This window comes from Ictidomys tridecemlineatus, chromosome 6, assembly GCF_052094955.1.
Source record: "Ictidomys tridecemlineatus isolate mIctTri1 chromosome 6, mIctTri1.hap1, whole genome shotgun sequence".
NCBI lineage: Eukaryota > Metazoa > Chordata > Mammalia > Rodentia > Sciuridae > Ictidomys > Ictidomys tridecemlineatus.
Genome location: NC_135482.1, coordinates 94,893,060 through 94,918,707, shown reverse-complemented (window position 1 = coordinate 94,918,707; position 25,648 = coordinate 94,893,060). Strand labels below are relative to the sequence as shown.

The following is a 25,648-nucleotide window of genomic DNA, read 5'->3' as shown; positions in this document are numbered from 1 at the left end:
AGAACAACCAATCACAGTGGGGCATTCCTCTAATTTCAGCTACTATTGAGACTGAGGCAGGAGGATGGCTTGAGCCTCAAAGTTCAAGGCTATTCTGGGCAACACTGTAAGATCCCATCTCAAAAATAAATACATACCAGGTGCAGGAATCTTCCCCCCCTTTATTCTTAAATTCAGATTCTTCTCTACAACTCACATCTCCACAGTCTCTCTCATCTGAACTACTAACTACTACAGCCTCCTGTCTAGTCTCCCCATCACAAAGATCCCAAGAAAGTGAACAGAAAACAACAGGAGAACCAGAATCTTTTACAAACACCCACAGAAAGCCTTATTTTCACTCTTCAAATCCATTATCAAAGAGAGGAGACATTTTAAAATTCCAAGGTACTTGGTTAACTAATCTGATTCTGGTCTACATGTAGATATTCAATAAATACTTGTTAAATTAAATTGACTCAAGGTTTTATTTATTCAACCTACTTAAAGCTTATGTAAACCCCTTGGAGATTTGTGTCAAGCTGTTAAGCTGCAAAATATATGAAAAGTAGTATTTTCAATAGGCTAGCTTTCCTCTTAATATGCTTTATGAGCTTAACCATAAACCAAGGGGAAGGGGGAGAGGCAGCCGGAGAGCAGAGGGAATGGAACAGGTGAGGAAGGAGGAGTGAGAAGAGAGGAGCCCATTTTTGTCATTGTCTACATTTGTCTCCGTGGCTATGCTTATTAACCAGCTACTGCCCTCTAGTGCTCACTGTATAAACTGCTCATCTGAAATTCATTTTTATCTTAATCCTGTTTATACCTGAAGAGCCCAAACTTCTTGTTTTAGAGAAAAACAGACCCACATTCAGAGAAATGACATGTCAAATTGACCTAGGTGGCCTCGTAGCCTCAGTTATCCCAACTTTAACTTGTCTGGCAAACTCTTTTATAAGCATTTCTCAGAAATTTCAGTAATACCAACCAATAAAAATTATAGCATACCAATATAAGTGTTTTATATTACTTCTGATTCTGTTCCAAATAAAGATAAAATTGGCTGATGGTGATGTTTAGAAAAAGAATTATAAATAATACTGGTACCTCTTAAAATTAGTACAAGTTAGGAAAATGTTAATACAAAAAGAACAGACCCCAAGTGGATTTGGCCATTTATTTGAATTGGCTTTAATTGTTGTCTCCATATAGGCTGATATTCTGCTAAAAGTTTCCCAGAGGAACCTCTTTGCTCCTTGACGGGAAAAGAAGGATTTGTCATTTTAACTTGGAACACATATTTTCATCATTTCATCATATTGCTGGTGGGAATAAACTGAAAGTTATCCAGCTGGACATGTCACTTTCGAGAACATTACCGAGTAACAAAAGATTTATTCAAATATTTAATTGGAAGGAAATACATCTGGAATAAGTTTTATTGGAATTCATATAAAAAGAAAATCAAATCCATTAAAACTAATATCATAAACAGTCGACTTTATCTGGAACCAGAAATATTAACAAATTGGAATCCAGACGTCCTAACCTTTATTCCTTGCAAAAAGCCAGCTGAATTTCCCAATTTATATGGCAATCACACTTTATTACTTTAGGTAGAGCTTTATTTTCAGTCAGTATTTCAGAGACATATCATTCAAATTAGCTAATTCAGTTTCTTTTCTCCTTCTCAAAAAAAAAAAAACAAGCAAAAGGAAATTGGTAAGGGACATTTTCTGGTATTCAGAATACAATCTCCTATTGAGACCAGCAAGTCAGCAGAAATTCACTGCATTTGGCTTCCAACTACTAAATAATCAAGAGATAGCTACTTTTGCCTTTAGATGTCAACGTAGATTCCATTGATCAAGTAATCAAGTCTTGAGTACCGTTTCCTGCGGAGGGATTCTGAGAGCATCCTGCCCAAGATGATGAGGCCTATCACCAGGAACAAAACACCAAAGAGCAGGGTACCCATGAGGAGCCACTTTTCAAATGGAAGGCTATATGGGCTTTCTGGAACTCTGCTTAGTGATGAACCACCTACGCTGGCCTTCCCATTGTCCTGAAAAGCAGTTTTATTTGTAGCAGAAGACTCCACATTTGACAAAGAAAGTGTAGCAGATTTATGCCCAGACCTTATGTTTGAAGTCAGCATTTCTCTAAAGGACACAGTTTCTGAGGTGCCTGTCAAGCCTGTAGATGCTTGAAAGATGGTAATTGGAACCGCTGCTGTAATTTTAACTTGAGGTGTAACCATGGCATGTGTAAAAACCGTAGAAATGGGGGCTCTGGTCTGCTGAGAGGTGACAGTGGTTACAGGTGGAGCTGTGGTGACCACCCATGGTTGGAAAGTCACAGAGGGTCTCACTGAAGTACTGGTCGGTAGAAGAACTGCAGGTTTCAGAGGAGCAGAGGTGTCAGGCAGAGAAGCAGCAGCAGCCCCTGGAGCTGGGAAGGTAGCTGCATTTTCAGGCAGTGGATGAGCTATTTCTAGTTCTGAGGAAAACTGTGAATTCTGAGAATGGACATTCTCTTTATAAACAGAGACCCGTGTAGTCGTTTGATCAGTCTTGAATAGTTTCTCCAAGTGACCCGGGGATCCAGACTTCTGAGAAAGTGCATCTCTCCATAAGAGATCAGTAGGCTTCAAATTACCTGTCAGAGGAAGGAGAGTGGGAGTGACCGCTTGTGAAGACTGGCCATGGAAGAGATCATCTTCTTGTGCTAACTTTTGGTGTGGCAAATCAGTTCTGGTCAAAGATGGAAAATCTGAAAATGTAAACAAAAGGAGACTTCAATATGTCCATGCTAGGGTGGCTTAAAAAATATGACACAACAGCTTGTTTAAACTTATCTTCCAACTGATAACCGATACTTGATTTTTTTTTTTTTAAATTGGAGACTGAATGCAGGGCCTGGTGTGCTAAGAAGCAAGCAGTCTACCATGAGCTACACCCTTGGCCCTGATACTTGATATTCCACTGAAATATGTATAAAAAGGAAAAATACAAGTTGCTAAATCAGAATCTGATGATACTGCCTCTCTGCCCGATGCTGTGGTTTATTTCTACTCTGATGGAACAGAAGAAATGTCTGGAGGCACTTCAGGTAAATTAAGAAAAAGATAGGAGCAGTAAAGCAGGGGGCTAAGAGGAGCTTGGCATGGGCAACAAGAGGGTTAGGAAGATGGGGCTGGGGCAAGGGCAGAGAGCTGGGCCAAGGTAAAAGGAGCAAATTGAGGACTAGCAGGGAGGAGGCTGCTGTGAGGCACGAGCTCTTGCAGGACATATCAACTGGGACTCAGATGACAAGTAATTATTAGGACAGATTTCATAGCATAGGCACAGGGCAGGCAAGAAAGGCTACGTAGGAGCGGTGGGAAAGTGAGGTGATGAGTTCAGCAGGGAAGAACTGAACTGTGATTCCTGTGATGTCCTTTAACAGGAAGGAGGAGAGGGCTGGATCTGGTCTCAGCACACTGAACTAAGGCAGCAGCAGAAGGTTGATCACATTTCTCAAGCAAACACCTGGGGTGCACAGTTCCAGCACTGTACTCAGGAGGAAGGCTACCTGGGAGATTTAATTTTGACTCTCAAAGCTTAGAACATTATAATCAATGCTTAGGTTAGGAGGAGGATGGGACAGACATACTGACAATCAGAAGAGCAGAAAACCTCATGGTCCTGATTCTTGTGGGGGAAGAACCAGCCTCAGATGTGTTCCTGCTGGAGAAAGGTTAGACTCTGGCTCTTGATCACACACACCACCTATCACAGCTCAAACCAGAAAAGCTTGTTCAGGTAATCAAGTGCAGCAAATGATAGTCTGAATTACTCTGCTACTTGGCTAGTCATTTTGCTTAGATCAGAATTGCAGAAAACACAAGGAAAGAAGCTGAGGAATTTCCTGGCTTTTATTGGTTGACTCCCTTCTTCCTCAAATCCCATCCATCTCAGTTTTTAAACTAGTCCTCCCCTGTTTCCTAACAGATCCAGGGGCAGCTTCATACTTGTAATATCCTGTGGCTACTCTCTAAGCCTCATACCCCTAGGTGGCCCTTCAGAGCTATCATTTATCAATCTATGTAGGACAGGGCCAGCAAACTATGGATCAATGGCCAAGTCTGGCCTGATGCCTGTTGTTGTATGACTTATAAACCAAGAATGGTTTTTACATTTTTCAAATGGTTGGAAAAAAGCAAAACAAGAATAATATTTTGTAACACATGAATTATACAATATTCAAATTTTAGTATTCATAAATAAAGATTTACTGATACACACATATATTTGTTTATATGTTATCTATCTCTGGCTGCTTTTATATATGAGGACAAAGGTGAATAGGTACAAGAGATCATGTATGCCCCACACTGCTTAAAATATTGGCCTTAAAAGTCTAAAATAGTCAAACCTTCATAGAAAACATTGGCAGACACCTGCTCTAGGATATAGTACTCTAAAGTAGAATTTGGATGCCTGAATTTCCTTTTTCCTCTAACAATGCAGAATAGGAGCATTTTTAGTACAGGTCATGTTCACATTCATAACTTCAACATCAGAAAAGTACCTGTATCTTTAGAGAGAATTCAGGTATTTAAAAAAAAAAAAGACTTGGGCTGGTGCTGTGGCTCAGCAGTAGAATGTTCGCCTAGCACATGTGAGGCACTGGGTTCAATTCTCAGCAATAAAAATAAATAAATAAAAGGTACTGTGTCCAATTACAACTAAAAATAATAATAATAAAAAAAAAGACTTGATGAGAGTAGCTCAATGGTAGAGCACTTGCCTAGCATGCACAGGGCCTTGAATTTGACCTTCAATGATTAAAAAAAAAAAAAAGATAATGACACAACAAGTTTCATTTTAAAGCTTGAGGAATAAAAAGAGAAACTATATAGGTAAATACGCTCTAATGTGTGTGAGATCACAAGGCAAATAAAGCCATTAACAAGAATGATTGAAATAGTCTTTTCTTTATCAAGCATGCAAATTCAGAAATAAAGGAAAGCCAAGGCCTTTTCCTAAAGTAATATGTAATACTTTTTTTTTTTTTTTTTTTTGGTACCAGGAATTGAACCCAGGGTACTTAACCACTGAGCCACATTCCCAGCCCTTTTAAATATTTTAGAGACAAGGTCTTGTTGAGTTGCTTAGGGCCTTGCTAAGTTGCTGAGGCTGGCTTTGAACTCAAGATCCTCCTGCCTTAGCCCTCCAACAAGCTGGGATCACAGGTGTGCGCCACCTTGCTCAGCTTAGTCCCATTTCTTCTTTTTTTAAATTTTATATATTTTATATTTATTTTTTAAAATTTTAATTTGTTACATATGGCAGCATAATGCTTTACAATTCATATTACACATATAGAGCACAATTTTTCATCTCTGGTTGTATACAAAGTAGATTCACACATTTCGTGTCTTCATACATGTACTTAGGGTAATGATGTCCATCCATTCCACCAACTTTTCCTACCTCCTTTCCCTCCCTCTCCTTTGCCTTATCTAGTATTCATCACATCCTCCCATGCCCCACTCCCAACCACATTACGAACCAGCATCCATAAATCAGAGAAATCTTTTGACATTTGTTTTTTTGGGGGGATTGGCTAAATTTACTTAGGATTATATTCTCCAACTCCATCTATTTACCTGAAAATGCCATGATTTTATTCTCTTTTAATGCTAAATAATATTCAATTGTGTATATATACCACATTTTCTTTATCCATTCATCTATTGAAGGGCATCTAGGTTGGTTCCAAAATTTAGCTATTGTAAATTGTGTATCTATAAACAACACATCAGTGATGTGGCTGTGTCCCTGTAGTATGCTGTTTTTAAGTCCTTTGAGTATAGACAGAGAAGGGGATAGCTGGGTCAAATGGCTGTTCCATTCCCAGTTTTCTAAGGATTCTCCATACTGCTTTCCATATTGGCTGCACCTATTTGCAGTCCCACCAATAATGTCTGAATGTGCCTTTCCCCCACATCCTCGCCAACACTTATTGTTGTTTGTATTTTTAATAACTGTCATTCTGACTGGATTGAGATAAAAAACTTAGAGCAGTTTTGATTTGCATTTCTCTAATTGCTAGAGATGTTGCACATTTTTATATATATATATATTGATTGATAGAGGACACAGAGACTAACCTACATAATTATAATTATCTTATATTAGACAAAGGTGCCAAAAACATACATTGTAGAAAAGATAGCCTCTTCAACAAATGGTGCTGGGAAAACTGGAAATCCACATGTAACAAAGTGAAATTAAACCTCTATCTCTCACCATGCACAAAACTCAACTCAAAGTAGATCAAGGACCTAGGAATACAACCAGAGACCTTTCTCCTAATGGAAGAAAAAGTAGGCCCAAATTTCCATCATGTTGGATTAGGCCTCAACTTCCTTAATAAGACTCCTATAGTGCAAGAATTAAAACCAAGAAGCAATAAATGAGATGGATTCAAACTAAAAAGCTGCTACTCAGCAAAAGAAACAATCAGTGAGGTAAACAGAGAGCCTACAATTTGGAAACAAATTTTTACCACACACACATCAGATAGAGCACTAATCTCTAGGACACATAAAGAACTCAAATCTTAACACCAAAAAGACAAATAGTCCCATTTCTTGATAAGATTCTTGTATTGGAGGGCTGGGGTTGTGGCTCAGTGGTAGAGCACTTGCCCAGCATGTGTGAAGCCCTAGGTTCCATCCTCAGCACCACATAAAAATAAATAACCAAAATAAAGGCATGTGTCCATCTACAACTAAAAAAAAAAAAAAAAAAAAAAAAAAAAAAAAAAGTGGCAACGTTCCTAGAAGCCCAAAGGGATCTCCACACCTGCTCCATTTACCTCTTCCACTGGTGTTTGCACTGAGGCGTGGCACTTTCTCTCAGTCGCAGAGATAAACCATAGAAGGAGCTGAGAAACAGCCCTCTGCTCTCAACTCTTCTGAGTTTCATTTTCCAATAGACTTCACTGAGTCAAAAAATGAAGGACTAGGGGCTGAGATTGTGGCTCAGTGGCAGAGTACTTGCTTAGCATGCATGAGGCACTGGGTTCAATCCCCAGCACCACTTAAAAAAAAACCCTAAATAAGCAAAATAAAGGTATTATGTCCCTCAAAAACTGAAAACATTAAAAAACATAATAATGAAGGACTGCCTGTCATCCCAATGACTCAGGAGGCTGAGGTAGGAGGATCATAAGTCTGAGACCAGTCTTCACAACTTAGCAAAACTCTGTCTCAAAATAAAATAAAAAAGGGATTGGGGATATAGCTCAGTGATAGAACACCATTGGGTTCAATCTCCAGTACAGCCTCCCCTTTACAAAGAGCGACTACTTTATGGAGATTAGCTAATGGAGATTAGCTGAGCAGAGTTCCAATCTGTTTTATTTCTGAATTCTATTCTTCCAGTCCTGGGTAGAAATTACATACCTTAAAACTATAAAAAAAGATTAAATAAACCAAACTGTGATGGGTTTATAGAATGAACAAAGTCCACTGTCATCTTTCAAATTTTCAGTCTGTAAATATTTGTCAATTGAATATAGGAAATAAGAGTGCCTCCAGATATGAACCATTAAATATATATCTACATTGAATTTTACTTCAAATAGGAGATAGATAATTTTTCTTTTTTGGTACCAGGAATTGAACCCAGGGCACTTAACCACTGAGTTATACTCCAGCCCCTCCACCATTTTTTAAAAGAATATTTATTTTTTAGTTATAGTTGGACCCAATACCTTTATTTTATTTATTTATTATTTATATGGTGCTGAGGATTGAACTCAGGGCCTTGCACATGCTAGGCGAGTGCTCTACCTCTGAGCCATAACCCCAGCCCCCTGTCCCTTTTTAATATTTATTTAGAGATAGGGTCTCACTGAGTTGCTTAGCATCTCACTTTTTGCTGAGGCTGGCTTTGAATTTGTGATCCTCCTGCCTCAGACTCCCCAGCTGCTGAGATTATAGATGTGTGCCAGTTGCCTGGCCAAGAGATAATTTTTAAAAATACAAACATATCCTCTTGTTCAATATGACCCCAAACTGATATTTCATTATTTATTTTGGTCGTACTGGGGACTGAACTCAGGGCATCATGAACGCTAGATAAGCATTCTGCCACTGAGCTACCCCACTCTTTAATTTATTTATTTTAGTTGCAGATGGACATGATACCTTTATTTTATTTATTTTTATGTGGTGCTGAGGATCAAACCCAGTGCCTCACACATGCTTGGCAAGCACTCTCCTACTGAGCCATACCTTAGCCTCTCCTTCCCCCCCCTTCCTTTTTTTGTTTTTTTTTGTTTGTTTGTTTTTGGGACACGGTCTTGCTAAGTTGCCCAGGCCAGCCTTAAACTTGCAATCTTCCTGCCTCAACTTCCTGAGTACCTGGAATTACAGGATCATGCCAGTCATTTTTTAAAAAATATTTTTTAGTTGTAGTTGGACACAATATCTTTATTTTTTTATTTTTATGTGATGCTGAGGATCATCGAACCCAGGGCCTCACACATTCAAGGCAAGCGCTCTACCACTGAGCCGCAACCCCAGCCTAGTAATTTGTTTTTAATGGGGTACTCTTGATCTATCAACATAGGTATATTCATAAATAGAATTAAGGACATAACTTGTACACACACTGTATATATAAACAGTTCTTTGCATGGTAGGATTTGTGCCACTTTGCCCCTAAATGTCTATCAATCTGCTCTGGGCTGATGTTGCCCCCTGGTGGCTGACATAAGAATGGTTTGATTCTAATTCCAATTCATCGTCTCACACTTGCCCCCAGAACACTTATAAGCATGCCAAGCTTCCTTTCCTTCCTTTCCCACTGATGAGGATCTTTATCACATATTTCCTCTTTCGTAGTGCATTGTAAAATCAACAATATTATAAACTTTTTTTTGTACCAGAGATTGAACTCAGGGGCAATTGACCACTGAGCCATATCCCCATCCTTATTTTGTATTTTATTTGGACAAGGGTCTTACTCAGTTGCTTAGCACCTTGCCATGGCTGAAGCTGGCTTTGAACTCGTGATCCTCCTGTCTCAAGCTCCCAAACTGCTGGGATTACAGGTGTGCACCTGGCAGAAGTATTATAAACATTAAAAAACAAACTCAACTATAATTTCTACCATATTCCAGAAACAGATTATTATTTATACAAAGAATCCATGCTGCATGCTCATGACTGAAGGAATAATTGATATAGCAGGTTTCCTTGCTCATGAACAAAACTTAAACACAGGCTCACTTGGGAGACAAAGTGATGCCATCACCCAGGCTGTATCAGGAGCAGTATCATTCCCCAAAGAACCTTATACTTAACTAGGAATGGTGGCTCATGCCAGTAATCCCAGCAGCTCAGGAGGCTGAGACAGGAGGATTGCAAGTTCAAAGCCAGCCTCAGCAATGGTGAGGTGCTAAGCAACTCAGTAAGACACTATCTCTAAATAAAATACAAAATAGGGCTGGGAATGTGTCTCAGTGGTTGAGTGTCACTGAGGACAATCCCAGGTACCCTCCTCGGCAACAAATAAAGAACCTCACACTTAACGCAGGCAAGAGAGAAACCCTTGATGCCACTCCACCTCTCAACCTTAAAACTGTTCTAAAATTTTGCCTAAGTAGTGTCTCCATCCATTTAGATGCTCAAGTTCAAAAGTAGGACTCAACTCTTTCACTTTCCTAGTCCTGGTCCCTGACATCCATGCCATCAGCAAGTCTTGTCAACTCCATCTCAGGAACAGCCTCTATGTCCACTCCTCCTTCCATTTCCTCTACCACCTCCCTGGTCCCCAACACCTTTGTGTTTCGTCTAAATCTCACTCTCCCCCCATCAGTCTTTATATTGTTCTTTTCCTGAGAGAGCAGTCACAATAAGCATTGAGAAATCACCTTTAAAACACCAGGGGACATTCCTAATTAACTTCCAACAACTTTCTAACATTTAGTAGAATAAAAACCCCCTCCTCTGGCTTGCAAAGCTTTATGTGATCTGGGTTCCTGCCTTTTTGCATATCACTCTCTGCACAGCTCATCCTGTGTCTGCTGGCTGGGATAAGATGTTTGTTCTTCAGACATTCCAAGACCATTCTGTCTGTGGATCAGGGACTGGAAGGTATTCTCCCGTCTCCTGGCACGTTCAAATCTTAGTTTAGGGGTTACCTCTTCATGGATGTGTTCTCTGATCACCTGATTAAGAGGGTCCACTCAGTGATTATCTATTACATTATCCAATCCAAAGTCTCTGCAAGGCATTTATGATTATACAGTTATATTTTTCTTCATATAAATATATATATGTGTATATATTATTTGTGCACTATAGTCACCCATAATAGTGGAATTTGTTGTTATATTCTTGTACAGGCATACCATTTGGTCAATTTTGTTCCCCAGTACTTCTCCTTCCCTCCCCTCCTCTCTCCATATATTTTTCTTGATTATTTGTTTATACTGGTTATTATCTCTTTCCCCTAAATTTCAGAAGTGATAACTTTCTTTTTCATGGTTAGTGTTGTTTACTTAGGGTGTAAAAAAATGCTTGGCACACTGGACATGATGGCAGATTCCCATAATCCCAGCAGCTCAGGAAGCTAGGGTAGGAGAATTGCAAGTTCAAGCCAGGCTCAGCAATTTAGATAGGCCCTAAGCAACTTGGCAAGAAAAAAAAAAAAAAAAAAAAAAGCTGGGGATGTGGCTCAGTGGTTGAACGTCCCTGAGTTCAATCCCTGATAGCACCAAAATAAAAAAGTGCTTGGCACACAGGAGTTGCTAAATAATGTTATTTATTGAATAAATAGAATATTAATAATCAAGGGTATGATTTAAAAAAACACTTCTAAAACTTAAAGAGAATTTGATACAGAAAGCATTTCATCCTGAAAAACTTAACATGCCAAAATCCCAGAAAGACGTATCTAAGTAATCATCCATTTTATTAGCTGATCACTTTTTACATTCTAAACTAATATGTAAATTTCACAAGTGCTTTGCGTAGAATCTAGCACATAGTAGATGTTTAGTGAATATTTCTTGATTGAATGTCCCTCTAGTTCTAGATAACAAAATCCAGTGAATTTTATTTCAGATAATATGATTATAAAATAATGAAAATTTAATAAAGATATACTAAAAGTTTATATATTTATATAGATCTTAACCTTTTAAAAATAGTTGCCCCAGAGACTTGTGTACTTCCAGTGTCGTTCACACTGTTTTAAAGAAGAACTTAAAAACAAAAACCAGGGCTGGGAACAGAGCTCAGGTGGTAGAGAGCTTCCCTCACATGTACAAGGCCCTGGGTTCAATCCCCAGTAACACACACACATACATACAAAGACACACAGACACTCAAAAGCAAAAAAAAAGTCTGGGTGCCATACATTTAAAATCCTAGCTACCTGGAACTGAGGCAGGAGGATCACAAGTTTGTGATCAGCTTAGGTAACTTGGTGAGACCCTACCTCAAAAGAAAAAATAAAAAAGGGGAAGGGATATGGCTTAGCGGTAGAGTGAACCTGGATTAATTAAAAAAAAAAAAAGACTTTCATGAGCGATCTGTGTACCTTTTATCATATAAATGTAAAAACAAAACACAATATTATCACTTACAGGTCTTTCATTGGAAAACAAATTTTGGCTTAATAAATTAAATTTCCCTAAGTGAAATACATGTGAATCCTTTTGGTAGTTTTTTTAGATTCTAGTAAAAAATCTTCCATAGAAACCATATCCTTGATTCCAATCACAAAAGAAAAAGAAACATGCTTTTGTTACCTCTGATTATCCTGTAACTCCTAAGTCCCTTTGCAGGTTTTAGTGGACAGGCTTCCTCACTGGGACAGAAAAACAGGTAGCAGTTGGGTTGTTTGGCTGTTTTTCGGGTGTCGAAGATCATCAAGTTACATGCTTTTTCCCCTGCAATGAAAGGTTTTATAAGCATAATTTTGAAATAGACTTTCTCAAGAGCAGGGCAAGAAGGAAGAGCTTCACTTATTTTGGAGTCCAATATAAACACCTTTGTTCGGTTTGTTTACTTGCCTGTTGGCCACTGAATCGTTTCCTTTTTCTTAGTTTAGTTGTGTAAAGCAATTTTAAACCTTGTTGGGTTTATAAATCTGAGTTAAGGTTATTCTTTTTTTTTTTTTTTTTGAGAAAACCAGTTCTTAATGGTACATTTAATTCCTTAGAAATAAACCTTCCATTTGTTAAAATATGCATTGAAGTGCTAATTTTGCAGTCATTACATGACTTCCAACTGGCTGGACATTAAGAAATGGCTCAAACTCTAATAATTTCATGTATTTCTTCTATTGCAAGACATGTATAAACTGGGTCAGGGTGGAGTGAGTAAATTAGTCATCATAAATACGATGCCTCTTTCCACAAAGGATTCAAGTAGTACATGGAATACAAAGTCCATCTTTTTAATTTTTTTAAGGAAACAGGATCTTGCTGGGTTTCCCAGGCTCGGTTCCCTGGGGAATGCCTGGCCTCAAGCAATCCTCCTGGGACTACAGGAGGATTATTTTTATCAGATTATGTTAGTCAGCTTTTCATTGCTGTGACCAAGGACAACTTAGTTGAGGAAAAGTTTATTTTGGCTCATGGTTTCAGGGGTTTTGTTCATGGTGGGCCAGCATCATTACTTTGGACCCAAAGTAAGGCAGAACATCATGGCAGAAGGGCATGGACGAAGAAAGCTACTTGGTTCATGGCAGAGAAAAAAGCAGAGAGAAGGCTAAGCCGATGCAGGGAAGATAAACCCTCCCAGGGCAAGCCCCAGTAATCTGTCCCATCCAGCCAAGCCTCACCTGCCTATAGTTACACCCAGTCTATTCATTCAATCTAGGATGAACTAATTAGGTTATAGCTCATAATCCAATCACTTGACTTCTGAATAGTCTTGCATTAACAGGAGCTTTTGGATGACACCTCATATCCAAACAAATATCATTCTTTTGGCTTTCCTTATTTCCCTTATCATTTTTACCACTTCTTCAAGACCAGCAAATGGCTAGGGATCAACCGGGATCTCTAGGTGAGAATGAAGATTTTTAGCTTCTGCAAGGGTTTTATCATCATTTCTTCACTACTCAGGGAATAAGAGAGATTCCTGCTTTTCATTTCTCAAAAATGTGTTATCTGCAGTACATTCTTTTTGGCACTTAGGTAAAATAAAGAAGCCATAAGCTGCAAAATTTGGGGTCCTTTGTGTTTATGTGCATTTTTTAGAGTACATGGCTATCAGCCAATTATCAAAGTGTCTTTTGAACCGTAAACAGTTAAAAAAAAAAAAACATTGCTTAATAAGTGAGGGAAAAGTTTGAGATCCATGAACTGATATCTCACAGGTACCTTTGCTTATAGTAAGTGGTAATAGCACTTGTGCTGGTAAAATAAAAACAGCAAACCCTCGTTTCTTAGAATTGAGGAGAAATGCAGTTCCCTAGAGTGCCAGGAAATACCCACACTGAGAGCATTCAGTCCTGTTTGCAGGTTATGTTTCTTTCTATTTCACATAAATGTTTTTATCAACATTAAAAAAGTAAGAATTTAAAATTCTGTCATATACAGTATCCAAAAAGCACACTGCTTAGTTAAAGAACCCTGAAGGGGTTTTTCCTACTGACACCAAGAATACAGTATCATCCACACCCGTTCTCTAATTCTCTGACAAAACTGGATACCCAATAATTCAATTCAATTCTGACTCAAATACCTAGAATTGGCATCAGACTCCAGGGTTTAAGGGCTCAGTCCCACAAGACTGCCCTCACTTCAGAAGCCAGTAGCAAACATTGGGCCTCCATATTACAGGACCATCTGTCTAGGTACAAATTCAGGGGCTGCCAAAACCCTACCCTTCAAATTTGATAATTTCCTAGTATGGCTCATGGTATTTACTCAGGTAAATGCTATATTTACCATTATAGTTGTTAAAAAGATAAAAATGATTTTTTTGGTGTGTTGAGGATTGAACCCAGGGGCTCTTGTGCATGCTAAACAGAAAGATAAATAAATCTCTGGATAGAGGCATACAGGATGATGTTTGGAAGGGTCCCGAGTATAGTATCCTCTGTTTTTATGGAAATGGCATGTACTACCCTCCTAGCACATGGATGTGTTCGCCAACCTGGAAACTCCCCCAAATCATACATAGGGGGTTATATGGAGGTTTTATTTTATTTATTTTTTAAATTTTTAAAATTATACATGGCCATAATATCTTTATTTTGTTTACTTATTTTTATGTGGTGCTGAGGATCGAACCCAGGGTCTCACAGTGCGAGGCGAGCACTCTACCAAGGAGCTACAACCCCAGCCCCTGGAGGTTTTATTACACGATTAAATTATTGGCCAATGTGATTCAATCAATCTCTAGGCCTTTCCTGGATGGGTGGGTGGGGTGGGGTGGGAGGCTTGAACTTTCCAAGATTCTGATGAAGTGGCCTTTCTGGCAATTAGCACTTATCTAGAAGCAATCTAGGGAGCTGTCAAGAGTAGCTTCATTAGCACAAATTCAGGTATGGTTAAAAGGGTTATAAATTACAAAAGATGTGTGCTCATATCACTCAGGAAATTCCAAAGGTTTTTAGGAGCTCTGTGCCAGGAACCAGGGATAAAGACTACATACATATTGGTTATTATACTATAATCATTATAGAAAGAAAAGAAAGTAAAAATTCAAGAGTGAACATATGCTTTGGTTGGCTAATAAGTCAAGAAGCACTGGTCCAGGATTCACTAGCTCTTCTAGGTTCCTTAATGGCAAGACTTTGTCCATCTTATTCACTGTTTTGTCTACATCACTTAGAGAGGTATTAGGTGCTCAATAAATGTAGTTGTCTTTTCATTGAGAGAACTAGGACAAGACATAAGAAAAACTGAAAAGCAACCACTGTTTAGATATGTAGTTCTCTTTTCAGGTTGCAGATGTTAAGTATATAAAGGCATTGTTCAAACATATCAGACTCAGTTTCCTTCTGTGTCATGTGCATGGTCCCTAAATAACTCCCTGCCTCTGCAGAGTCCTAGAAGCTGCAATTACCTAGTGGTCAGTGGCTTCATTCTGTGTCGTGCCAGCTCAGGGAGGCCCATAAAGTGAAGGTTTTGTGCTTCCACTTAAAAGTCAAATTCTGATTAGATTTTAAATCTAATGGAATGAGTTACGACTTTTTTTTTTTTATACTGGGAATTAAACCCAGGGGCACTTAACCACTGAACCATATCCTCAGCCCTTTTTTTAAATGTGGTTTTTAGTTGTTGATAGACCTTTATTTTATTTATTTATATGTGGTGCTGAGAATCGAACCCAGTGCCTCATACACACCAGGCAAGTGTGTTACCACTGAGCCACAACCCCAGCCCCTTCTTTTAAATTTTGACACAGGGGGCTGGGGATGTGGCTCAAGTGGTAGCGTGCACGCCTGGCATGCATGCAGCCCGGGTTCGATCCTCAGCACCGCATACAAACAAAGATGTGTCCGCTGAGAACTGAAAAATAAATATTTAAAAAAATTCTCTCTCTCTCTCTTAATTAATTAATTAATTAATTTTGACACAGGGTCTTGCTAAGTTCCTGAGGCTGGCTTTAAACTCACAATCCTCCTGTCTCAGCCTCCCAAGCTGCACACGCCACTACCCCCAGAGCTTAGGACCTTTACTTTTCATCTCAACTCCTTTGTTCTGTTTACATATTCTTGTAACATCACACTGTATCCCAGTACTTCATGATGATGGAAACTAAGCATTTAAATACAATTTTTGTTTTCAACAGGCCAAACAAGGCCTGTTAGAATAAAACACCAGTGATTCTCAAACTCTTGTCTACCCAATCACCTGAGGGATGTACACACAAATTCATCAGTAAAGTTAACACAGCTTAGAGAAGGGGAAGGCACACTTGTGGAAAATTCCTCAGTGATTTTGTCACCCACCTTTCTTCCCCATTGAGAATCACTGGTATAAATTATTCAGTTCAAGGGCTAGGATTGTGGCTCAGCGGTAGAGCGTTCGCCTAGCACGTGCAAGGCTCTGGGTTCGATCCTCAGCACCACATAAAATAAATAAAATAAAGGTATTGTGTCCAACTACAGCTAAAATATAAATATTAAAAAAAATTATTCAGTCACATCTACCAGATGATTATGTCACATCTACCAGATGCTTATTAAAATATGGAATAAAGGGTTGCCATGTTATTTACCTGTTATGTTTTTTGTTGAACAGCAAGAATTAATGCAGTCTTCCTGAGTTATTGTATATGTGGGCTCATTGCCTCTGATTCCCTTAGAAAGAGATGATTGAATGTCAATGACAACATCTTCTAGACTTTTGGTGAGGCAATTCTGGCTGGCGGACAGCCGTAAAGTCAGGAAACAAATTATCACCAAAGTATAGGTCAAGCTTCGTTCTTCCCTGAAGAACATTTTAAATTTCACTTTAGTCTTGGTCTTCAAAGGTTAAGAATGACTCTTTCTGTGATCTCAGTTTGCTTCAGAAAGCTTGCACAAATGATAGAACTGCTCTCTAGAACAAAAATAGAAAGTCATCAATCAGTTTTGTTTCCTTTACAAACCAAGGAAAAAATATTTCAATTAATGAAAATGACCCACATACAACCTAGAGAAGGACAGACAGAAACAAGTATGTTTTGTTTATTTCACCCTTAATATATTTGAGATGAACACTTATTAGAAACTTGGCAAATAACAAGTAAGCGCAAACACAAATACTATCCTCTTGATGATTAAAAGCTGACAGTACCAATGAAGAGGTATAAGTAGAAGTCTGAGTTCTAGTTCTTCTTGCCTCTCCTAACTAGGAGGAGAGAGAACACAAAATTTCTAGTTACTGAAGAAAAAGTGATACTAGGTTTGTGCACACTTCCTTTCTTAGCAATAACATGATTTTAAAATCATCTACTGGATGGGGGGCATCGTGCTAAACAATTTGCATATATCACACTCTTTAATCCTATAGCAGCCCTGCAAAAGAGCATCCCCCCACCACACACACATTTTCTTTTGCAGCACTGAGGACGAAGCCCAGGGGTGCTCTACCTCTGAGCTACATCACCAGCCCTTGATGTTTTTTTATTTTGAGACAGGGTCTCACTAATTGCCCAGACTGGCCTCAAACTTGCAAACCTCCTGCCTCAGCCTCTGGAATTACTAGGATTGCAGACATGAGCCACATGCCCTACTAAAAAACAAAACAAAACTTATTTTTACCTCATTGTAAATGAGGAAGTAGAGGAAGATTTTCTTACTGTTGCCTCTCTTTATATATTGGAATGGAGGCAGATAAATCTAATAATCTAAATCTAGGGATTATCTGGTCAGTAGAGGGAATATTCTGGTTCATTTGAAGGAAAGTTTATGGAAAAGACTTATTGGCACCCCCAAAAAATACAAGTTACACTATGTATAATGCCAACTCCATTGGAAAAGCCGATTTTTTCAGGAGAAATAAATGTTAAACTGACAAGATAATATTATTATACACTCACTCACCTACTCCCATATTTCCAGACTACAAATGTTGACTGAATGATAGCTTTAGCACAGAATTACTGCTTCTTTTTAACCTTTCTTTGGTCACAAATCCCTTTGATAGTTTAAGGAAGGTTATGAACTATCCTGAGATACACATTTTAAAAAGCATAAGATGAAATATATAGGATTACTAAGGAAGCCAGTTACATTGAAAAATACTTATCAAAATAGTCTTTAAGGGCTAGGGTGGTAGCTCAGTGGTAAAGCATTTGCCTAGCATGTGTGAAGCACTGGGTTCGATTCTCAGCACCACATATAAATAAATGAATAAAATAAAGGTCCATCAATATCTAAAAAAATTTTTTAAATAGTCTTTAAAATGTTTCTATAAAATATTGATGAAAGAAATCAAAGAAGATCTAAGTAAATGGAGAGAGAGTCCATGTTCAAGAATAGGAAGATCTTACATTATTTTTTTAAATATTTATTTTTTATAAGTAATTGAACACAATATTTTAACTTTATTTATTCTTATGTGGTTCTGAGGATCGAACCCAGGGCCTTGCACATGCTAGGTAAGTGCTCTACCGCTGAGCCACAACCCCAGCCCAATAATGCATTTTTTTTTTTGTAGTGCTGGGAATTGAACCCTACCAACTGAGCTATATCCCTAGCCTTAACACTATTAAGATGTCAGTTTTTCCCAACTTGATCTATAGATTCAATACATCCTCAATCAAAATCCCAGCAAAAAAGTTTGTGGATACCAACAAACTGATTTTAAAGTTCACATAGAAGTGCAAAAAGACCTAGACTAGCCAACACAATACTGAAGAACAATAAGGCTCGAGAACCAACACTATCTGACTTCAATATTTATTATAAAGCTATAGTAGCTGAGCACAGTAGTGCACACTGTAATCCCATCAACTTGGGAGGCGAAGGCTGGAGAAGCTCAAGTCTGAGGCTAGCCCTAGAAACTTAGTAAGACCCTCAGCAACTTAGCAAGACCTCAAAATAAAAAAGAAACGGACTGGTGATGTAGTACAGTGGTAAAGCACCCTCAGTTCAATCCTTGGTACTAAAAAAAAAAATTATAGTAATCAAAAAAGTGTGGTACTCGAAAAATAGGAAAATAGATCAATGAAATGGAATAGCAAGCTTAGAAGGAGACAAACACTAATTCAGGCAACTTATCCATGATAATGGAGCAAAGTCAATTCAATGGAGGTAGTCTTTTCAAAAATGGTGCTGGAATCACTGACTATCCATGTGCAAAAGATAACTCTTGACACAACCTTATATCTTGTACTAAAACTAACTCAAAATGGATCATTAACTCAAATGTAAAACACAAAACCATAAAATTCTGAGAGGATAACATAAGAGAAAAATCTTTGTGACCTCAGACTAAAGTATGAGTTTTCAGATACAATACCAAAAGCATAATCCATAAAAGAAAAAAAATCAATGTTAGGTTTCATTAAAATTAAAACCTTGGGGCTGGGGTTGTGGATCAGAGGTACAGCGCTTGCCTAACATGTGTGAGGCACTGGGTTTAATCCTCAGCACCACATAAAAAGAAAAAAAATCTTCATGATATTGTGACTACCTATAACTAAAAAATAAATTTAAAAAATTAAAACCTTTTTCTATATAACAGACATTGTTAAAGGAATGAAAAGACAAACATATGCTTGGAAAAACTATTTGAAAACATATCTAATAAAGGACTGGTATCCAAAATTTACAAAGAACAATTAAAACTCAATAATAAGGGGGAAAAAAACTAAAAAATGGGCAGGAGATTTCCATAGACCTCACCAAAGATACATAGATGACAAATAAGCATAAGGTGCTCAACGTCACATGTCATTAGGGAATTGCAAATTCAAATGAGATACCACTACACACATATAAGAATGTCTAAAATCCAAAAAGTGATGATAGTAAATACTGTCAATGATATGGAGCAATAAGAACTTTTATTCATTGCTTATAAGAATGCAAAATGGTATAATCATTTTGGAAAAACTCAGGAATTTTTTTACAAAGCTAAATATAGTTTTACCAAACAATTAAGCAATTGTCCTATAATATATTTACCCAAATGTGTTAAAAACTGTATCCATACAAAAACCTGCACAAGAATGCTTATAGTAGCTTTATTCATAATTTTCCCCAAACTGGACACAAACTGTTCATTAATAGGTGAATGAATCAACAAAATGAGATACAACTATACCATGAAATATTATTCAGCAACAAAAGGAAATGATCAAATCATATTGCTTAGTAAAAGAAGAAGCCAGTCTGAATTGATGTGATTCCAACTATGTGACATTCTGGAAAAGCCAAGCTAAAGAGACAGTGCTTACCAGAAAGAAAAGAGGAATGTATGAGTGGAGAACAGTAGATTTTTAAGGCAGTGAAACTATTTTGTATGATATTACAATGGTGGATACATTTCATTGCATATCCATCAAAACCGATAGAACTTCTCACCTCAACCAGAAGAAAGGTTAAGATGGTAAGGATGGTGGAACAAAATCTGAGAAGATTCCATATTACCCTTCATACTTCAGACTCATTTATGCAGGAAAAAAATTAGCCGGCATCTACTCATGTCTCTATTTTTTCATGCTTATGTTCTTGCAATAAAAAAGTCTAACCTATTAGAAAAATACTTGAGAAATAAATCAATTAATTAAAAAACATGGTAGAATTGTAAAACATGTAGAGTAAACCCATGTGAGGTATAAACTTTAGTAAAAAAAAAAATACAAAAGAGGTTAAAAAATAGGGCTAGGGTTGTGGCTCAGTTGTAGAGTGCTTGCCTAGCACACGTGAGGCATTGGATTCAATCCTCAGCACCCCATAAAAATGAAATAAAGATATTGTGTGTCCACCTACAACTAAAAAATAAATATATTTTAAAAAGGTTAAAAAAATAAAATCAGTCTATAGGAATAGAACACAAGTCTAATACCTCCTTTGCTATTATGTTCAACTTCTGTATATCATAAAATGGTAATATGGTTTCTCACATGCCAGTCTCCATGCTAAGCACTTTACACACATGTCTTTAATCCTTACAAGAATCCTAATGAGATAGATCCCCTTATTATTCCCATTTGCAGTTCGAATAAAAAACCTGACATTTTGTGATATATATGTGCTGCTGTGTGTGTGGTATTAGGGACCGAATTCAGGGATGCTCTACCACAGCATCACTGCCTCAGCCTTTTTTTTTTTGACACAGGGCCTTGCTAAATTGCCCAGCTTGACTTTGAACTTACAAGTCTCCTGACTCAGGCTCCCAAGTAGCTGGGATGACAGGTGTGTGTCACTATGTCTGGCATATATGTACTACCACTATTACTGATACTTTTTTTTTTTAAACTGGGGATTGAACTCAGGGGTACTCAACCACTGAGCCACCTCCCTAGCTCCATTTTGTACTTTATTTAGACACAGGGTCTCACTGAGTTGCTTAATGCTTTACTTTTGCTGAGGCTGGCTTTGAACTTGCAATCCTCCTGTTTCAGCCTCACATGAGCCACAGCGCCCGGCTATGTACTTCTTTATTAACCAATTAAATGATAACTGGTACATCTAATAACTGCCATAATTTTAAACAAATCTTTATTTTTAGTTGTAGTTGGACACAATGCCTTTATTTTTATTTATTTTTATCTGGTGCTGAGGACCTAACCCAGGGCCTCGCAGCTGCTGAGCAAATGAATGCTTTACCACTGAGCCACAAACCCAGCCCCATAACTGCCATAATTTATATTTTGAGGCTTGGGTTGTGGCTCAGCGGTACAGTGCTCACCTAGCACATGTGAGGCCCTGGGTTCGATCCTCAGCACCACATTAAATAATTTAATAAAAATAGGTATTGTGTTCAACTACAACAAGAAAATAAAATATATAAAAAATAATATTTTGAGACACATGCAACAAGTAACATACATGAAAAAGTCTGATACCTATGGGTGGCAAATCATAGCTACTGTTATTACTACTGTGGCTTTTGCCTATATTCCTCTTAAAGGAAATGCTACCTTTCACTTAGAGGTTAGTGAAATAACACATTTTTTTCACCTTAGTTCATAGATTCCTGAATTCTATTCACAGACTCTTTGAGTATCACGGATTCCTCAGGTTAAAAATCTTGGCACTAGTTACTTATTATGCTGCTACAGTCTACATGCCTGTTTTCTATGCCAAAGGAAACTAGAAAAAGGCAAATATCTTACTTTCAACTGGATTCTAATTAGTCTCTTCCCTGCTAAGAAACCTGAACTATGAGAGATGGGACAGGAGGGTTCTCTTTATGCAGCATCTTTATAGCACCTGCACTGCAAGAAGTTCTAAAGAGCTTATCTCATTAAAGAAGCTAAAAAATATATATATATGAAGCTGTGCTCTGCCTCCCTCTTTTTGTCTATTTGATTATCCATTTATTTTTGTGGTGCTGGGAATAGAACCCAGGGGCCTGTGCTTGCTAGGCAAACACTACCACTGAGCTACAACTCCAACTGATTACTTTCTAACCCATTATTATTTTGGCCTTAAAGGTCAAGCTGTTCGGCTGGCAGATGGGGGAAAGGTTAAGGTAAGAGAGAGAAAGTACATGAGCCTTTACTCCAGCTTATGGATCACTAAGATTTATTTGTACATGACTATTTGAAATATTGGAAATCATTTTACTCACAGCATACTCTAATTTATCAGGATGCTTAGAACTGCAGAAGCACCTGAACAATTAGTACAATTGTACGATTAGGAAGGTAGGAAAATGGAAATAAACCATATAAGAAAACATGGGGAAATTTCCCTTCCTTTGAAGAAAGGTATGTTGCTCACTGAACTATTCTTCCGCCTCTCCCTCTGATAACAGTGCTGAGCTGGTGCCATTTAAGGCAGGTGCTTCTGACCCTGCCTGGCAATCCCCTTTGGGATACTGCAGTGACACAAAAATCTTCGGATGCTCGGTGTGAGTGAAGGAACTCGGCCCTGGGAAAGGAACAGAGCTCCTCTTTCTGCAGGTAGCGACGCTTCTAGGGGCCAGTCGAGAGAGGAGGACGAAAACACCTTTACCTGGTGGCGAGAGGACCCCGGGGGTCCCAGTTCCCCTTTGAAAGCAAAGACAGATCCGATGCGCCCGCATCAAGTACCAGCGAATCGGCGCCGGAGGTCTAGGCGAGGACTGCGGGGTCGGGGGGATGCTCCGCTGCTCCAGCAACCGCGGCCGGGTTTTGTGGTTAGCAAGTTCCTGCTTCCGTTGCACGACCGAAAGTTTGCCGCGGGGGAAGGGCACGTTCCTGCCCTGCAACCCGGAGCTGCTTCCCAGCAACGTTCAACCAAGTGGCATCGGCAAGAACCGTGTACCCATTAGCCGCGGAGACTGCAGGCCCCCAGTGCAGAGCCCCGGAATGAGCCCACGTTCTCAGGCATCCTCACCCAGCTTGCTCCACCCGGCCTGCCCCGGGCTGTGAGCGCTGCAGGGGAGGCGTGGGCGCGAGACTGCAGGTAGCCTGAGGGTCTGCACTGTGCCTTCTCGCCTCTGTGAGGCCCAGCGAGCACCAAAGCACAAGGAAAAAAACTCAAACGTAAATGCCCCCCTCTCGCAGCTCCACTGTCCCAATCTCCTAGTCCCTCGTCCCAGAGACAACCACTGAGAGCAGTTTGTTGATGTTTGGAAATGTACAGTGCATCTTATTTGGAATATAGTCATGAGGATCGTATTTCCATAATTGGATAATGGAGAGTCTTCAATTAGATTTGACAATTCTTGAGTTAAATATTATGTGCCCTGCAAACCTGGAGGAAAGCTTGCGATTTTCTGCAAGATTTACTGTTTTTAGGTGTGGCTAATAATGATGTTGAAAACAACATGTTATAGTTAAAATTGTATCCCTAACACTTAGCACTTGGTATGCACTAGGTGCTCAGTAAATTTTTAAAAAAATATTTCTTAGCTGTCAGTGGATCTTTTATATTATTTATTTATTTATTTATATATATGTAGTGCTGAGGATTCAATCCCGGGCCTCACACATGCCAGGCAAGTGCTCTACCACTGAGCCACCACTGCAATATCTCAGTAAATATTTAACTTGTTGCCAAAAAATGGAAAATGTGCATAGATTGCACATAAGTTTGTTACTAAATCACTGCTCCCCTCACTCCCACCCGCAGATATATCTCCCAAATGACATATTTTTTAACCACTGACATACTCTGCCAAATGGTTTAACCTTTGACAATATATTTACTTTGGTGTGAAAGAGCTATGGAACCTGAAACATTATGCAGTGTAGGCTTATACAGCCAACAGCTACACCCTAGTTTTAACCAATAGCTATAGGAGGTATATATTGTCGGAGAAAACTTGTCAACAATAGTCTGTGAAACTGACTGGACTAGCTGTATTCAGAGGATGACCTACTCAATATTGCCACATTTTGGTTTCACAGAGTTACCAAAGAAAAGTAAACTCCAGAGTGATTTTCCACCGAAGTTACTGTCCTTATACAGTAAGGGATTGATTGATGCATTTGTGCATTTATCTCTGTTGTTGGGGCTGTTGTGTAAGTCCATCCTAGTAGACCTTTCCATCATTAGAAATGTCAGATTATCCAGGCATGGTGGAGCACTCCTGTAATCTCAGGGACTGGTGAGATTGAGATAGGAGGATCCCAAGTTCAAGGCCAGCCTCAGCAGTTTTTTGAGGCCCTACGCCACTTAGCAACACCCTGTCTCAAAATGAAAACTAAAAAGGGGTAGAGATATAGCTCAATGGTAGAGCACCCTTTGTTTCAATTCCCAGTACCAAAAATTAAAAAAAAAAATCAGATTAGTGTTTTGATACAATGAACTGTTATTGTTGAAGTGACAACAGTGAACAAAGGACAAAAATAATGATTAAGGAAGATTTTTTATTGATGTGGAACAGGTGTTTAAACTAGAAACCATATCCATTGTTGCCTCATTGCTTGAAGATTATTAATCCTCTTCTCTTGAGAGCTAGAAGTCCCATCTATGTAAAGGCATTTTAAAAAAGTATTTTATTCAGAAAACATGATTAAGAGCTGGGGCTCTAGCTCAGTGGCAGAGTGCTTGCCTGGCACGTGTGAGGCACTGGGTTCAATCCTTAGCACCACATAAAAATAAAATAAAACAAGGGTATGCTGTTGGGGAGGAAGGGAGCATGGGGGTATAGATGGTGGAATGAGATGGACATCATTACCCTAGGTACATGTATTTATTTATTTATATGTGGTGCTGAGGATTGAACCCAGGGCCTCACACATGCCAGGCAAATGCTCTACCTTTAGAGCCCCTACTGCAGCTCCTCAGTAAATATTTAACTAAAATATATTTGTTGCCAAACAATGGAAAATGTGCATAGATTGTAGAAGTTTGTTACTAAATCACTGTTCCCCTCACTCCCACCCCCAGATATACCTCCAAAATGACACATTTTTGAACCAGGAATGGTGTGACTCTACTTTGTATACAACTAGAGAAATAAAAATTTGTATTCCATATGTGTACTATAAATTGAAATGCATTTGCTGTCATGTATAACAAATTAGAATAAATAAATAAATTTTAAAAAGCCATACTGTCCTTCTATAATTCCAACAAATAAAAAATAAAAAGAAAGAAAACATGATTAAGTGCCTGTAAGGAAAATTGAAGAACAATAAGACATGAGCTCTACCTTCAAGATGTTTCCAATTCAGTAGATACAGACAAGAAAACCAGTGGTTATGGAAAGAATAAATGTTATGATGGAAGCTGCTAACCATGGAAGTTCAGAGGTGGGCCTTTCAGAAAGGGATACCTAGGTTAAATCTTTTTAGGTTTAACATTCCTTAGGATGAAATTCACTTAGCTAGATTGGGAGGAAAAGGCTAACTAGTCTAGATGGAAAAAGCACGACTATTTAGAAATTCAGTCCACCTGGCATGAACATTGCCTATATACAGAGAGGAACAGAGAATATTAATCAGAAAAAACAATTACTATTCTGGAAATTTCTCTCTGCCTGCCCATGGAGAATGTATTGAAGGAGGTGAGGTCAGAGTCCTTGTGTCTTCCAGAAAATGGAAGAA

The 25,648-nt window shown here is 38.5% G+C and overlaps 1 protein-coding gene across 1 annotated transcript; it reads right to left on the bottom strand.

Moving 5' to 3' along the window:
• Positions 1 to 1,142: 1,142 nt before the first annotated feature.
• Positions 1,143 to 22,766, bottom strand: Mansc1 (MANSC domain containing 1). The gene is made up of 4 exons (XM_005331911.5): positions 22,626 to 22,766; positions 16,229 to 16,551; positions 11,797 to 11,937; positions 1,143 to 2,751 (listed from the first exon to the last, which is right to left on the bottom strand). The coding sequence occupies exons 2-4, from the start codon at positions 16,449 to 16,451 to the stop codon at positions 1,820 to 1,822; spliced, it is 1,296 nt and encodes a 431-aa protein (XP_005331968.1). The 5' UTR covers positions 16,452 to 16,551; positions 22,626 to 22,766; the 3' UTR covers positions 1,143 to 1,819.
• Positions 22,767 to 25,648: the final 2,882 nt, after the last annotated feature.